The sequence below is a fragment of the Microtus pennsylvanicus genome, chromosome 1 (assembly GCF_037038515.1).
Source record: "Microtus pennsylvanicus isolate mMicPen1 chromosome 1, mMicPen1.hap1, whole genome shotgun sequence".
Lineage (NCBI taxonomy): Eukaryota > Metazoa > Chordata > Mammalia > Rodentia > Cricetidae > Microtus > Microtus pennsylvanicus.
The window spans coordinates 34992763-35007243 of record NC_134579.1 but is presented as its reverse complement, the minus strand read 5'-3'; the positions used below and the strand labels follow the sequence as shown (position 1 = coordinate 35007243).

Below are 14481 nucleotides of genomic sequence, written 5' to 3'. Positions count from 1 at the left end.
TTGTAGCCACCATTCTGATCAAGAATAGAATGTATTTAGCTCTCCAAAATGTTCCGTTTGTCCCTCCCAGTCAATAAGTCCTCACCAAAGATAATCACTGTTCTGTCTTCCTCTACCGTGGAAAGGTTTTTCCTGTTTCATATAAATGTGTCCATTCTTGTGTAGTTCCTTTCTACAACACAGTGTCTGTTGTGTTAGCACACAGTGCATATGTTGTTTGTATTTCATGGCTGTGTGGGAGTTCACTTATTTGTCTTTCTCTTAATGCGTATTTCCTGACAGCAGCTGTTTTAGGTATCAGCGTATTCCTGCTGGGCTCCCAATTTGCCCTTTCTCAAAGGCTGTGAAAGTAGATCTGGACCTTTTGAACACTGTTCCTCACAATTCAGCTCTTAAAGCTTGTCAGCAGAGGGTGCAACTGGAGAAGCCTTGGAGGGGAAGCATTTTCCTAATAGGTCAGCCCGGCTGGCATTGCAGGCTCCTATAGCATCATAGCACCCAGCAGAAAGCAGCTTCACTGAGAACACATCCTCTGGGGTTTCAAGCAGAGTGCAGCTGTAAGGTAAATTGCAAATAGATTCCCCAGGCAAACCAGAGGTCTTCAGCTCTCTCTGTCTCTCTCATGTGCACGTGCATATGTGTGTATATGTGTGTGTGTTAAAACATGTTCCTGTGAAGTGCAACTGCATGGCTCTGCCTTTCCCCCATGGTCCAGATCTCAGCCTGGGGCTGTGAGGTTTTGCCTTGACTGTACATCTCAGTCTGGGATGGGCAGTGACTCTTCTCAGTCCTCCAGAGTTCTCTTCTTCCTCTGGTTAATCTTGCACTGTTCACATCTGCCCCCAATGCAGCAACTTCTTTTGTATTAATTTCCTGTTTGCAAATAACTCAGTGACTTCTCTCTCTTGTTTGGATCCAGAGGCATTTTGGGGAGATCTAAGCCATGCTACCATAAATGTTCTGGGCTGTGTCTCTTGGTGTCCACCAGTAGTCATTTCTGTTGGGTATGATCAGGAGATGTTTGCTGAGTCGTGACATGTGTGTCCTGCTTAGGTGGATGCTGCCAAGGCAGGTGGGCCTTTTCTAAGTGTTTCTTCTCCTTCACCTTCTCCTTCTCCTTCTCATTATTATTATTATTTTATTACTTAAAAAAATACCCTTCCAAATTCCTACTTCCTCCCCTCCTCCCACTTTCCTCCCACTCCCTCCACACACTCTCCTCCTACCTCCTCCAATCTTAAGAGAGGGCAAGGCACACTGCCCTGTGGGAAGTCCAAGTCCCTTCCCACTACATCCAGGTTGAGCAAGGTATACATCCAAAAAGAATAGGATTCCTAAAAAGCCAGTACATGCAGTAGAGACAAATCCCATTTCCATTGGCTTCTCAGTCTTCCCCAACTGTGAACCACATTCAGAGGGACAGGTTTGATCCCATACTCGTTCATTCACAGTCTAGTTGGAGTTGGTGAGCTTCCATTAGCTCAGGCACATTGTCTCAGTGGGTAAACCCCTCATGGTCTTGACTTCCTTGCTCATACTCTCCCTCTTTCCACTCTTCAACTGGACCTTGGGAGCTCAGTCCAGTGCTCCGATGTGGGTGTTTGTCTCTGTTTCCATCTGCTGTTGGACGAAGGTTTTATGGTGATATTTAAGATAATCATCAGTCTGACTACAGGGCAAGGCCAGTTCGGGCACCCTCTCTTATTGCTTTAGGGTCTTAGCTGGGGTCATCCTTGTGGATTTCTGGGAATTTTCTAGAGCCAGGTTTTTTGCTAACCCCCAAATGGCTCCCTCAATCAAGATATCAAGATATCTCTTTCCTTGCTCTCACATCTGTCCTTCCTCCTCAACTATCCCATTCCCTCAAACTCTCCCCAACCCTCCCCCTCTCCCCTCCTCTTCCCTTTCTCCCCTTCATTCTACCCCCACCCCCATGCTCCCAAATTTTGTCAGGCGATCTTGTCTGCTTCCAATTTCCAGGTTCCAATTTCCATATATAAACATTAATATATGTTTTTCTTTGGATTTACCTTATTACTTAGCTTCTCTAGAATCAAGAACTATAGGCTCAATGTCCTTTGTTTATGGCTAATATCCACTAATGAGTAATGAGTGAGTACATACTATATTCATATTGGGCCTGGGTTATCTCAATCAGGATAGTGTTTTCTAATTTCATTAATTTGCATGCAAAACTCAAGATGTCATTGGTTTTTTAGCGCTAAGTAGTACTCTATTGTGTAGATGTGCCACACTTTCTTTATCCATTCTTTTGTTGAGGGGCATCTAGGTTGTTTCCAGGTTCTTGCTATTACAAATAATGTTGCTTTGAAAATAGTTAAACAAATGTCTTCGTAGCATGATTGAACATCTTTTGAGTATATGCACAAAAGTGGTATTGCTGGATCCTGAGTTAGGTTGACTCCCAATATTCTGAGAAACCACCATACTGATTTCCAAAGTGATTGTTAAGTTTGCTTTTCTACCAGCAATGGAGGAGTATTCCCCTTACTCCATATCCTCTCCAGCATAAGCTATCATTGGTGTTTTTGATCTTAGCCATTCTGAAAGGTGTAAGAGGCTATCTCAGAGCTGTTTTGATTTGTATTTCCCTGATAGCTAAACATTTTGAACATTTCTTTAAGTGTTTTTTGGCCATTTGGGATTCTTCTGTTGAGAATTCTCTGTTTAGCTCTGTACCCCACTTTTAGTTGAATTATTTCAAATTTTGATATCTAATTTCTTGAGTTCTTTATATATTTTGGAGATCAGTCCTCTGTCTCATGTACGGTTGGTAAGGATCTTTTCCCATTCTGTAGGCTGTCTTTTTGTCTTATTGACTGTGTCCTTTGCATTATGGAGCTTCTCAATTTCAGGGGGTCCTATTATTTATTGTTGCTCTCGGTGTCTGTGCTACTGGGGTTATATTTAAGAAGTGATTGCCTGTGCCCTTGTATTGAAGAATACTTCCCACTTTCTTTTCTATCAGGTTCAGTGTGGTCAGATTTATATTGAGGTCTTTAATACACTTTAACTTGAGTTTGGTGCATGGCAGTAGTTATGGATCTATTTTCATTCTTCTACAGGTTGACAGCCAGTTATGCAAGCATCATTTGTTAAAGATGCTTTCTTCCATTGTATAACTTTAGCTTCTTTGTCAAAAATCAGGTGATCATAGGTGTGTGGATTAATATCCAGGTCTTCTATTTGATTCCATTGGTCAATGTCTCTGTTTTTATGCCAGTACCAAGCTGTGTTCATTACTGTAGCTCTGTAATAGAGTTTGATGTCAGGGATGATAACGCATCCAGAAGTTCCTTTATTGCATAGGATGTTTTTGGCTATCCTGGGTTTTTTGGTTTTCCACTTAAGTTGATCATTGTTCTTTCAAGGTCTGTGAAGAATTGTGCTGGGATTTTGATGGGGATTGCATTGAATCTATAGATTGCCTTTGGTAGAATTGCCATTTTTACTATGTTGATCCTACCAATCTAAGAGCATGGGAGATCTTTCCATTTCTAGTATCTTCTTCAGTTTTTTTCTTCAAAAACTTAAAGTTCTTGTCAAATAGGTCTTTCACTTCTTTGGTTAGTGTTACCACCGAGATACTTTATGCTATTTGTGGCTATTGTGAAAGGTGATGTTTCTCTGATTTCCCTCAGCTTCTTTATCCTTTGTGTATAGGAGGGCTACTGATTTTTTTGAGTTTATCATGTATTTTGCCACATTACTAAAGGTGTTTATCAGCTGTAGGAGTTCTTTGGTAGAGTTTTTGGGGTTGCTTACGTACTCTGTCATATCATCTGCAAATAACAAAAGTTTGACTTCTTCCTTTCCAATCTGAATTTCCTTGATCTCCTTATGTTGTCTTATTGCTATTGCTAGAACTTGAAGCACTATGTTTAAAAGATATGGGGAGAGTGAACAGCCTTGTCTTGTTCCTGATTTTAGTGGAATTACTGTGAGTTTCTCTCCATTTAATTTGATGTTAGCTGTCAACTTAGTGTATATTGCTTTTTTATATTTAGAAATGATCCTTGTATCCATGATCTCTCCAAGACCTTTATCATGAAGGGGTTTTGAATTTTGTCAAATCCATTTTTGGAATCTAATGAAATGATATATGTTTTTTTTCTTCAGTTTATTTATGTGATGAACTACACTGATAGATTTTCATATGTTGAACCAGCTCTCCATTTCTGGGATGAGGCCTACTTGATCATAATGGATAGTTTTTTTATGTGTTCTTGGATCCAGTTTGATGGTATTTTATTGAGAATTTTTGCATCCATGTTCATGAGTGAGATTGGTCTGTAATTCTCTTTCTTGGTTGGGTCTTTGTGCACTTTTGGTATCAGGGTAACTGCAGCTTCATAAAAAGAGTTTGGCAATGACCCTTCTGTTTCTATTATGTGGAACACATTGAGGAATATAGGTATTAGCTCTTCTTGGAAGTTCTGGTAGAATTCTGGACTTAAACAATCTTGCCCTGGGCTTTTTTTGGTTGAGAGTTTTGTGATGACAGCTTCTATTTCCTAGTTACTTATAGGTCTATTTAAATTGCTCACCTGGTCTTGATTTAATTTTGGTATATGGTATCTATCTAAAAAATTGTTCATTTCTTTTACATTTTCCAATTTCGTGGAGTACAGGTTTTTGTAGTAAGACCTAATGATTCTTTGAATTTCCTCAGTGTCTGTTGTTATGTCCCCCTTTTCATTCCTGATTTTGTTCATTTGGGTTTTCTCTCTCTGCCTTTTGATTAGTTTGGATAAGGGTTTGCCAATCTTGTTGATTTCCTCAAAGAACAGCTCTTTGTTTCATTGATTCTTTTTATTGTTTTCTGTGTTTCTATTTTGTTGATTTCAGCCCTCAGTTTGATTATTTCCCGTCTTCTACTCCTCCTGGGTGAGTCTACTTCTTTTTTTTTCTAGAGTTTTCAGGTGTGAGCTTTGTGCATTCTCTTTCTGTGAGCACTTAGTGCTATGAACTTTTCTCTTAGCACTGATTTCATAGTGTCTCATAGGTTTGGATATGTTGTGCTTTCATTTACGTTGAATTCAAGGAAGACTTTAATTTCTTTCTTTATTTCTTCCTTGTTCTTTTTTTATTTTTTAAATTTTATTTATTTATTTATTAAAGATTTCTGTCTCTTCCCCCCCCCCCACCGCCTCCTATTTCCCTCCCCCTCCCCCAATTAGGTCCCCCCCTCATCAGCCCGAAGAGCAATCAGGGTTCCCTGCTCTGTGGGAAGTTCAAGGAACCCCCACCTCCATCCAGGTCTAGTAAGTTGAGCATCCAAACTGCCTAGGCTCCCACAAAGCCAGTATGTGCAGTAGGATCAGAAACCCATTGCCATTGTTCTTGAGTTCTCAGTAGTCCTCATAAGGACTTCTTGAATTTTGCATACAAATGGGTGGAAATAGAAAACACTATCCTGAGTGAGGTAAGCCAGACCCAAAAAGAGGAACATGGGATGTACTCACTCATATTTGGTTTCTAGCCATAAATAAAGGACATTGAGCTTATAATTCGCTATCCTAGAGAAGCTAAATAAGAAGATGAATCCAAAGACAAACATATAGGCATCCTCCTGAATATTAACCTTCATCAGGCGATGAAAGGAGACAGAGACAGAGACCCACATTGGAGCACCGGATATTTCTTCCTTGTTCTATGGGTGGTTCAGTAGTTGACTGTTCAATTTCCATGAGTTTGTAGGCTTTCTATGGGTAGTATTGTTGTTAAATTCTAACTTTACTCCATGGTGATCTGGTAAGCCACAGGTAGTTACTCGATTTTTTTTTTTATCTGTGGCTGTTTGCTTTGATGCTAAGTATGTGATCAATTTTTGAGAAGGTCTTTTCTGTTTGGGTGGAATGTTCTATAGATGTCTGTTAAATCCATTTGTTTCATTGCAGCTGTTAGTTCTCTTATTTCTCTGTTAAGTTTCTGTCTTTTTGACCTGTCCATTGGTGAGAGAGAAGGGTTGGTGTGTGGGGTTTGATGTGCGATTTAAGTTTTAGTAATGTTTCTTTTACATATGTAGGTGCTCTTATATTAGGGGCATAGATATTCAGGATTGAGACTTCATTTTGATGAATTGTTCCTGTTATGAGTATAAAGTGTCCTTATTCATCTCTTCTGATTGATTTTAGTTTGAAATCAATTTTGTTAGATATTAGGATAAGCACATCTGCTTGTCTTAGGTCCATTTGATTGGAAAACCTTTTTCCAACCCTTTACCCTGAGGTAGTGACTGTCTTTGAGCTTGAGGTGTGTTTCTTGTAAACAAAAGAGTGCTGGATCCTGTTTTTGTATCCATTCTCTTAACCTGTGCCTTTTTATAGGTGAATTGAGTTCATTGATATAAAGTGATATTAATGACCAGTGGTCATTAACTCTGGCTATTTTTGGTGGTAGTATTTGTGTATTTCCCTTCTTCGGGTTGTGTTGGTAGAGGGTTATCAGATGTCTGTGTTTTTGTGGGTGTTGTTAGCTTCTTTGGGTTGTGGTTTTCCTTCTAGTACTTTCTGTAAGGCTGGATTTTTGGATAAATCTTGTGTAAAAATCTTTTTGTCATGGAATATCTTATTTTCCCCATCGATGGTGAACCATGACTTCTCAATGACTTCTAAGTATTTCTTATAACACACACCCACTAGAAGGTTTGAAACTTCCAATTCTTCTCATTCTTGGCAGGGCTTGTTGTGGCTGCATGTGTCCTGATTACACTCATGGTGGTTCATTATGAGTTTTGTTTCATTTCCTAATGAATAGTTGTCTCAGTCAGTGTTCTATTGCTATGAAGTGGTACCATTACCACAGCAACCCTTACAAAAGGAAACATTTAATTGGTGCTTGCTTACAGTTTCAGAGGCTTAGTCCATTATCCTCATGGCATGGGGCATGGCAGCACACAGACAGACATGGTCATTGAGAGTTCTACATCCAGCTCTACAACAGGTAGATCCCCAAAGCCCACCCTTAGACACACTTCCTCCAACAGGGCCATACCTACTCCAACATGGCCACACCTCCTAATCACTCAGGTAATACTAGCCCTAATGATCAAGCATTCAAATATATGAACCTACGAGAGTCATTTTTTATTATTAAATTATTATCAAATTGTTTTAAAACAATCTTTTCTCATTTAAATACCCAGTTCCCCCTCCTTCCCCCCTCCCACTCTCTCCGCCTTCCCTTTTTCCCACCCCCACTCACTCCTCAGAGAGAGTGAGGCTTCACAAAGGAGTCAACAAAGTCTGGTGCATCCTTTGAGGCAGGAACAAGGCCCTGTTTCATATCTAGGCTGAACAAAGAATCCCTCCAAAAAGAATGGGGTTCAAAACACCAGCTCAAGCACTAGGGATAAACCATAGTCCACTGACAGTGGCCCCAGAGACTGCCCAAGCCACACAACTGTCACCCACATTTAGAGAGCCTAATTTGATCCTATGCAGGTTCCCCCGCTGTCAGTCCAGAGTCAGTGATCTCTCACTAGTGCAGGTTAGCTGTTTCTGGGGGTATTCCCAGTTATAGTCATAACCCCTTTGCTCATATTATCGCTCCTCTCTCTCTTTGGTCTCTGGGAGCTCAGCCCAGTGCTTAGCTGTGGATCTCTTCATATTCTTCCATCAGTTGCTAAATAAGAGTTCTATGATGACAATTAAGGTAGTCATCAATCGGATTACAGAGAATACCAGTTCAGAACACCCTTTCCACTATTGCTTAGAGTCTTAGCTGAGGTCATTCTTATAAATTCCTGAGAATTTTCCTAGTACCAGGTTTCCTGCTAGCACCATAATGGCTCCTTCAATCAAGATATCTCTTTCCTTGATCTTCTTCTCTGTCCTTCCCCCATCTCAACCATTCCATTTCCTCATGTTCTCCTCCTCCCTTTTCTTCTCCCCTCCCCCTCTCCTTCTGACCTCCTTTCTCTCCACCCACCCAACTTTCTCAGGAGATCTTGTTTCATTCCCCTTTCCAGGCAGATCCATGTATGTCTCTCTTAGGGTTTTCCTTGTTACCTAGCTTCTCTGGAGACATGGAATGTAATCTGTTTATCCTTTGCTTTATGTCTAATATCCACTTATGAATGAGAACATACCATGTTTGTCTTTCTGGGTTTGGGTTACCTCATTCTGGATGTTATTTTCTAGTTCCATCCATTTGCATGAAAATTCCAAGATGTCATTGTTTTTTTACTACTAAGTAGTACTCCATTGTTTAAATGTACCACATTTTTTTTTTAAATCCATTCTTTGATTAAGGGTCACCTAGGTTGTTTCTAGGTTCTGACTATTACAAATAATGTTTGTAATAATGAGAGAATGTCTTTGTGGTATGAGTGAGAATCTTTTTGATATATGCCAAAGAGTGATATTGCTGGGTCTTGAGGTAGAATGATTCCCAGTTTTCTGAGAAACCGCCCTACTGATCTCCAAAGAGTCTGAACACCAGCAACAGAGGAGTGTTTCCTTTACCCCACATCCTGTCCAGCATAAGTTGTCATCAGTGTCTTTCATCTGGGCCATTCTTAGAGGTGTGAGATGGAATCTCAGAATTGTTTTCATTTGCATTTCTCTGATGACTAAGGATGTTGAACATTTCCTTAAGTGTCTTTCAGCCATTTTAGATTCCTCTGTTGAGAGTTCTCTGTTTAGGTCTATACTCCATTTTTTATTGGATTATGTGTTCTTTTGATGACCAGTTTCTTGAATTCTTTGTATATTTTGGAGATCAGACTTCTCTATGATGTGGATTGGCGAATGGAGGTGCTTTTGTGTCCATTACTTTTCTTGTTGCTATGACAAATACCTAAAGAGAAATGACTTATGGGGTGGGGACATTTACTTTGGATCCTGATTTGAGGTATTCTCCTTTGCAGCAGGAACACATACACACCACTGGGAGCAGTTTGTAGCTGTGGTAGCAGGGTGTGAGATTATTGCTCATAACTTGTGGATCAGGAGGCAGAGAGAGGACATGAAGTAGACGGTGCCATAAACATAACACTCATCCCCCAGGTCTCACTTCTCTCAGCCCCATCTCATAAAGGGTTCTATAACCTTTTCCAACAGCACCGTCAGCTGCAGACCAAGAGTTCAGACATATGAGTTGTCAGGAACTCATAGTGTGAAGAGTTGCTTTTTTAGCATGAGAAGTCTGTGACCAGTCCTGTGTTTCCACCCTGAATGCACAGCTGTCAGACCTACAGGCTGTCTAGCTGCATTATAACATTTTTTTTTTGTCATGGATTCACCAGAGGTCAGAGCTGAAATCTCTTGGGAGATTTGGTCCCATATACTGAAAGACAGTAGTCTGAATACCTCATCAGTGACGTGCTGGCAGTTCCCAGAGCTGGGACCAGCATCTAGAATCCCAAGGCTGTCAGTGTGGCACTGGAGAACAGCATGGCAGGCTCTCCTGTGTGCTTCACTGTAGAGGAATGGCCTCCATTTCTGTGTGTTGAAAGATTACAGAGTTTTCTTTCTTTTTCTTTTTTATATATTATGTATGGGTGTTCTACATATGGGCCTGACTGCCAGAGGGGGCATCAGATCTCATTATAGATGGCTGTGAGCCACCATGTGGTTTCTGGGAACACAACATACTCATATTTTTAAAAGTTCATTTTTAAATTGTGTATATGTGGGGTTTGGTATGCATATATAATGTGTACTGTTTACACAGACTTACAGTTCCATTTCCTTAAACATCTATTTTTCTTTTGTTTTGATACATTTTGGGTAAAATTTAAAAGTTTTTAGTTTATATACTAGGGAATTTTGCCTGCATGTTTATCTGTGTACCACTTGTGTGCAGTGCCCACAGAGGCCAGAAGAGGGCATCAGATCCACTGGAACAGCAAATATAGGTGGTTGACTGCAGGAAGTGCTCCTAACTACTGAGCCCTGTGTTATGAACTTTCAAATACTTCTCTGTTAGGTCCTTATAAACTATAAATTCTGGCTCTGGTGCTAGCTTTGGAACACCAGAACAAAGCCCTCTGATCTCCTTGAGTTTGGGTATCTGTTCCTCCACTCTCTTGCTTTGGAGACCTGGCAGATTGTCTTTGTTCTTTCAGATGGACTTCATGAAGATGAGGCTGGTTTATGCTTTCATTCTGACAATGGGTGCTCTTTGCTTCTACTTCAGCATGGAACTTTTCGAGGAACCACCATTTGTTCTCAAGAACGGTCACGGGCAGTTTCTCCAGCTTCCAGATATAGACTGCAAGCAGAAGCCACCTTTCCTTGTGCTGCTGGTGACTTCATCCCACAAGCAGCTGGCAGCTCGCATGGCCATCCGCAAGACATGGGGTAGAGAGGCAGAGATTCATGGGAAAAATGTGAAGACCCTCTTCCTCCTGGGGGCCTCAGACAGCAGCGATGAGATGAATGCCACAGCCCAGGAGGGCAAGCAGCACCGTGACATCATCCAGAAGGATTTCAAGGATGTCTATTACAACTTGACCCTGAAGACATTGATGGGCATGGAGTGGGTCCACCACTTTTGTCCTCAGGCAGCTTTTGTGATGAAGACAGACTCAGACATGTTTGTGAATGTTGGCTATCTGACTGAACTGCTGCTGAAGAAAAACAAAACCTCCAGGTTCTTCACGGGCCACATAAGGTACTATCAACTGCCCTTCAGGCATAACTTAAACAAGTGGTTTGTGAGTAAATTTGAATATCCCTGGGACAGGTACCCACCTTTTTGTTCTGGAACAGGTTACATCCTTTCTAGTGATGTGGCCAGCCAAGTATACGATGTCTCTGAGAGTATTCCATTCCTCAAGCTGGAGGATGTGTTTGTTGGGCTCTGCCTGGCCAAGCTGAAGATCCGGCCTGAGGAACTCCACACCAAACAGACCTTTTTCCCAGGTGGCTTACGCTTCTCTGTGTGCCGCTTTCAGAAAATTGTGACCTGCCACTACGTGTCACCCCAGAACTTACTCACTTACTGGCAGATACTGGAGAACTCTCAGGAACAGAATTGCTCTGATGTCTGAGGGGAGCCTGTGGCACAAACTTCTAATAACCTTTGGTGATACTTTGGGAAGGTCTGGGATGGCCTTGCTGGGAACTGTCAGGGGTAGAGAGAGAAGGAGGAGGAAGGCAAAGAGTGTTGTTCTCAATGCCCTGCATACACTAGAGTGGATGTACACACAAACAGAGTCAAGACTTGTTCCCACTTAGCACCCAGAGCAATAACATATCTTGACTTTCAGGCTTTTGCACTATGTTCTCAAGGTTTGAGACACGCCCTCATCTGTTCATTTCAGGGCTCAATATACATATGAAGCTGTGAATATGATCATTCCCTTTTTACAGGTCAGGAACCAGGAGCCATGGCCACTTACTTGTCCAAAGACTCCCAGTCTGCAGATGGAGCAGGAATGAGAATCAAATGCTATTAGAATTAAGTTGGTGGCCTCCCACTGAGTGTCCCGTTCTTTGGGAGAGGGTGGTAGTAGAAGAAGCTTAGGATTGGGGTGTCTTAAAATTAACTAGCATCATTTAGTCTCTTTCCTGAGTCCCCTGCCCCTCACTTCCCAAACCTTCTATTTTTAAATGCTCAGTCTGGGGTGAACCAGCTTTCTCAGGACTTTCCCCTCACTTGAATGATGTAGCTAGGTACTGAGTCTGTTAGCCACTGGGTACCCAATGCATCTTCAACATGAGACATGCATGTCTGCAGACACTAGCTCACCTCCATGCTAGAAGGAAACTGGGTTGTATGACCACATACATCAGGCTGAGAAACCATAGCTGGGGCTTTCTGTATAGGCCAAATACACTGCTGAAATCCTAGCAAGGGTGACATCTCCTCTGAGCCTTTTGGGACACTTTGTCTCTGTTGAGGATGTCTTGATGGATTGATGGTGGTGACCAGCTGCAGCACTAAAAACCCTTCAGATCTCAAACTCAGGGGCAGCCAGGCACAGGCGTGGTCTGTATGGGTGTCCAAGAACTTTGCTGGAACCTGAACTGGTCCAAGCTTCTGGGATGCAGAGCATGGAGGGAGATAGGCCTAGTGGAAGGGCTCTCCCTGCATCTGTGATCTTTCTGACCTCAGGTCTTCACACTGGATTATCACATGGTCAGAGATCTGCTGAGTGTTTTGGTTTGGAATTTAACCTTGATCGTTTTCAAAACTGGGTAAAAACAGGGGCTCATGGCAATTCAGCCACTGTCACCAGACATATATATAGTCTTGCTCTGTATCATGGGAATTATTGTTTCCCCCTGCTTTTTACTTTACTAGATTTTAATGTGTGCTTGGAGCCAAAGCTTCATGTGACTGTGTGACTGTAACGTTGCAATATGCTCTCTGAACACAGGAAAACTTACTCAAGTTAGAACCATTACTCCTCCAGTTGGAGGAGGCTGGAACCTACCTCCAGGGCCTCATTTCCATACTTGTTCCTGTAACTCCTCTGAGTCTCTCCCATAACTCTTGGGGGGAAATTATTCTCTTTGTGACATTCTTCAAAATCCTACAGCACTGGGTTCTAGACTCTGAGTTCAGAATATGTGAAAATCTGAGCTGGGGAAAGAGAAAGGGTGATTGTTCCTGCGTGTGTACTAGGGACTACATACACCATCAAAACAAACCCAGATCTTCTCTTGACAGAGAGGCAAGCCAAGGCTTGTAACAATATGGAAGCTTTGCCATCTAGAGGATGGAAGAGCTGGCATCAGGACCTGGCACCAGCCGCTCTGCATCAGACCTTCCCTTTATTCATTCCTTCTTTAGCCATGTTTGCTCACTGCATTCACACACATCACGAGCAAGGTCAAGGTGAGGGTCTCCAGAGAGCAGATCTGAGTGAGCACTCAGTTCAGAGAAGCTGGTCAGGCACAGGTTCTCTTTATCTATGCACAGTGCATGGAAGCATAAGCAGGTGTAGTTACCTGTGCCCAGACTTGCTCTCGCATTGAAGATGGAGGCATTTTTTGCAGGTAGCTGCACTTCATTCTTACAACCAAACTGGTTGACTGCGGAGGCAACTGAGGTGACTCGGTGACTCACCCAGGGTCTGAGATGTGGTGGAGGCCCAGCCCTCAGCCTTCTCCATTGCACAGCATTAACAACCTTCCTGCATGCTCACTTCTCTCAGAAGCCTGGGGCTGGTGCTACCCAAGGAGTCACCAGCATCTCCCTTTGCCCGCACACTGCCACCTCTGTCCTGGGTGTTGGCTAGAGTGTGGCTTTACTTCTTCATGGTTCTCCCTGAAACTCACGTGGCCATGGGGCCCTCCGTGGAATTCTCACAAACCTCCCATTTAGAGTAGCTTTATCATGAGGTCATGTGCATTTCACATGTGCACACACAGATCCAGGTGTCTACATGCAGGATCCAGGCTACTTTTATTACTTGGGATGAGATATAGCAAGTGCCTACGATCTTCTCTCTAGAGTGTGAGGTTGCCTTGATCTCTCTCTTGCACAATCAGCTGCAAGCTTGTCACGAGGCCAGGTGTGCTATGGTGGGGACATGAGCTAAAGGAGTGGCTCACAGTTGCACACCCAGAGGGTTCTTTACCTCCAGCCTCCAGCCAGAAGTGAAACACACCCACCAACCTGCTGATGGAGCAAAGCTTTTACCATCACAGCTGCACCAGTGGTCACACTAGAATGTCCATCGCTTGCCTCAGGATGCCCAGGCTTCACACATCGTCTGGTTTCCCCACTGAGTCTGCAGCCTCATGGCAGACTGAATAATTCAAAAGCTGAATTTAATATGGTAGCTGCTGGGCATCACTTAAAAAATGGATGAGATGTTGCTTAGATCTTCTCCATCCCTCCTTTTGGAAGCATTTGCTTTCTCATACCACGTTTTTAAAATTAAGAACTAATTTCCTGTATTCATCACATTAGAAGGCATCTGAGCCTTCTCTAGGCTGGGTCTCCTGGTAGTCAGGATGCTTCCTCCTCTCTGGCTGGGACTTTGGCTTGGTATAGTGGGGGAGGAGAGTCTTGTAATTATCCACAGGTCCTGAGGGGACTTCCCAAAGGAGGTGTCTGATGCCAGCCAAGCTGCTGCATTCTGTGAGGGTGCTAGCCTGGGAGTCCCTTCTGGCCTGGGTAAGATGGTTCAGTGGGTTAAGGTATTTGCTGCCAAATTACTCTAGCAAATGCAACTCAGTCCTTGAGACAATTGAGCTTTACAAGCCCATGGTGGGCCTGCCCACATGTGCATGCACACACATAAATAAATGAAATGCAAACAAAAATAATCTTTGCAAAGGCTCCTGCAAACACTGACCTCCCAGGCTCTTGGCTTATTTTTGTTTCTCTGGTTCTTCATGATGCAAACCCTGTGTGTGAACACTGGCACAGATAAATTAGAAGTAAACTCTCAATCACACCTCTAGGATTTGCGTGGTACTTTCATTTGTCTGAGAATTTGATAGGAAAATTTATTGGGGGCTTGCCTCATGTGTCTCCTGACTTTTAGCCTAACTA

General features: G+C 42.6%; 1 protein-coding gene across 5 annotated transcripts in view; it reads left to right on the top strand.

The window, feature by feature from the left end:
• The window catches only part of LOC142843600 (beta-1,3-galactosyltransferase 5-like), a 120509-nt gene that overhangs the window by 22141 nt on the left and 83887 nt on the right, over nucleotides 1–14481 (top strand). For 2 of the 5 annotated variants that reach the window (XM_075961251.1, XM_075961240.1), the window contains one exon: nucleotides 10165–13578. In XM_075961251.1, the coding sequence (XP_075817366.1) occupies nucleotides 10166–11020 (855 nt within the window). In that variant the 5' untranslated portion in view covers nucleotide 10165 and the 3' untranslated portion in view covers nucleotides 11021–13578. Of the gene's footprint in view, nucleotides 1–10093; nucleotides 13579–14481 lie in introns of those variants that run through there. The other 3 variants (XM_075961219.1, XM_075961228.1, XR_012909666.1) reach the window with 2 other exon arrangements.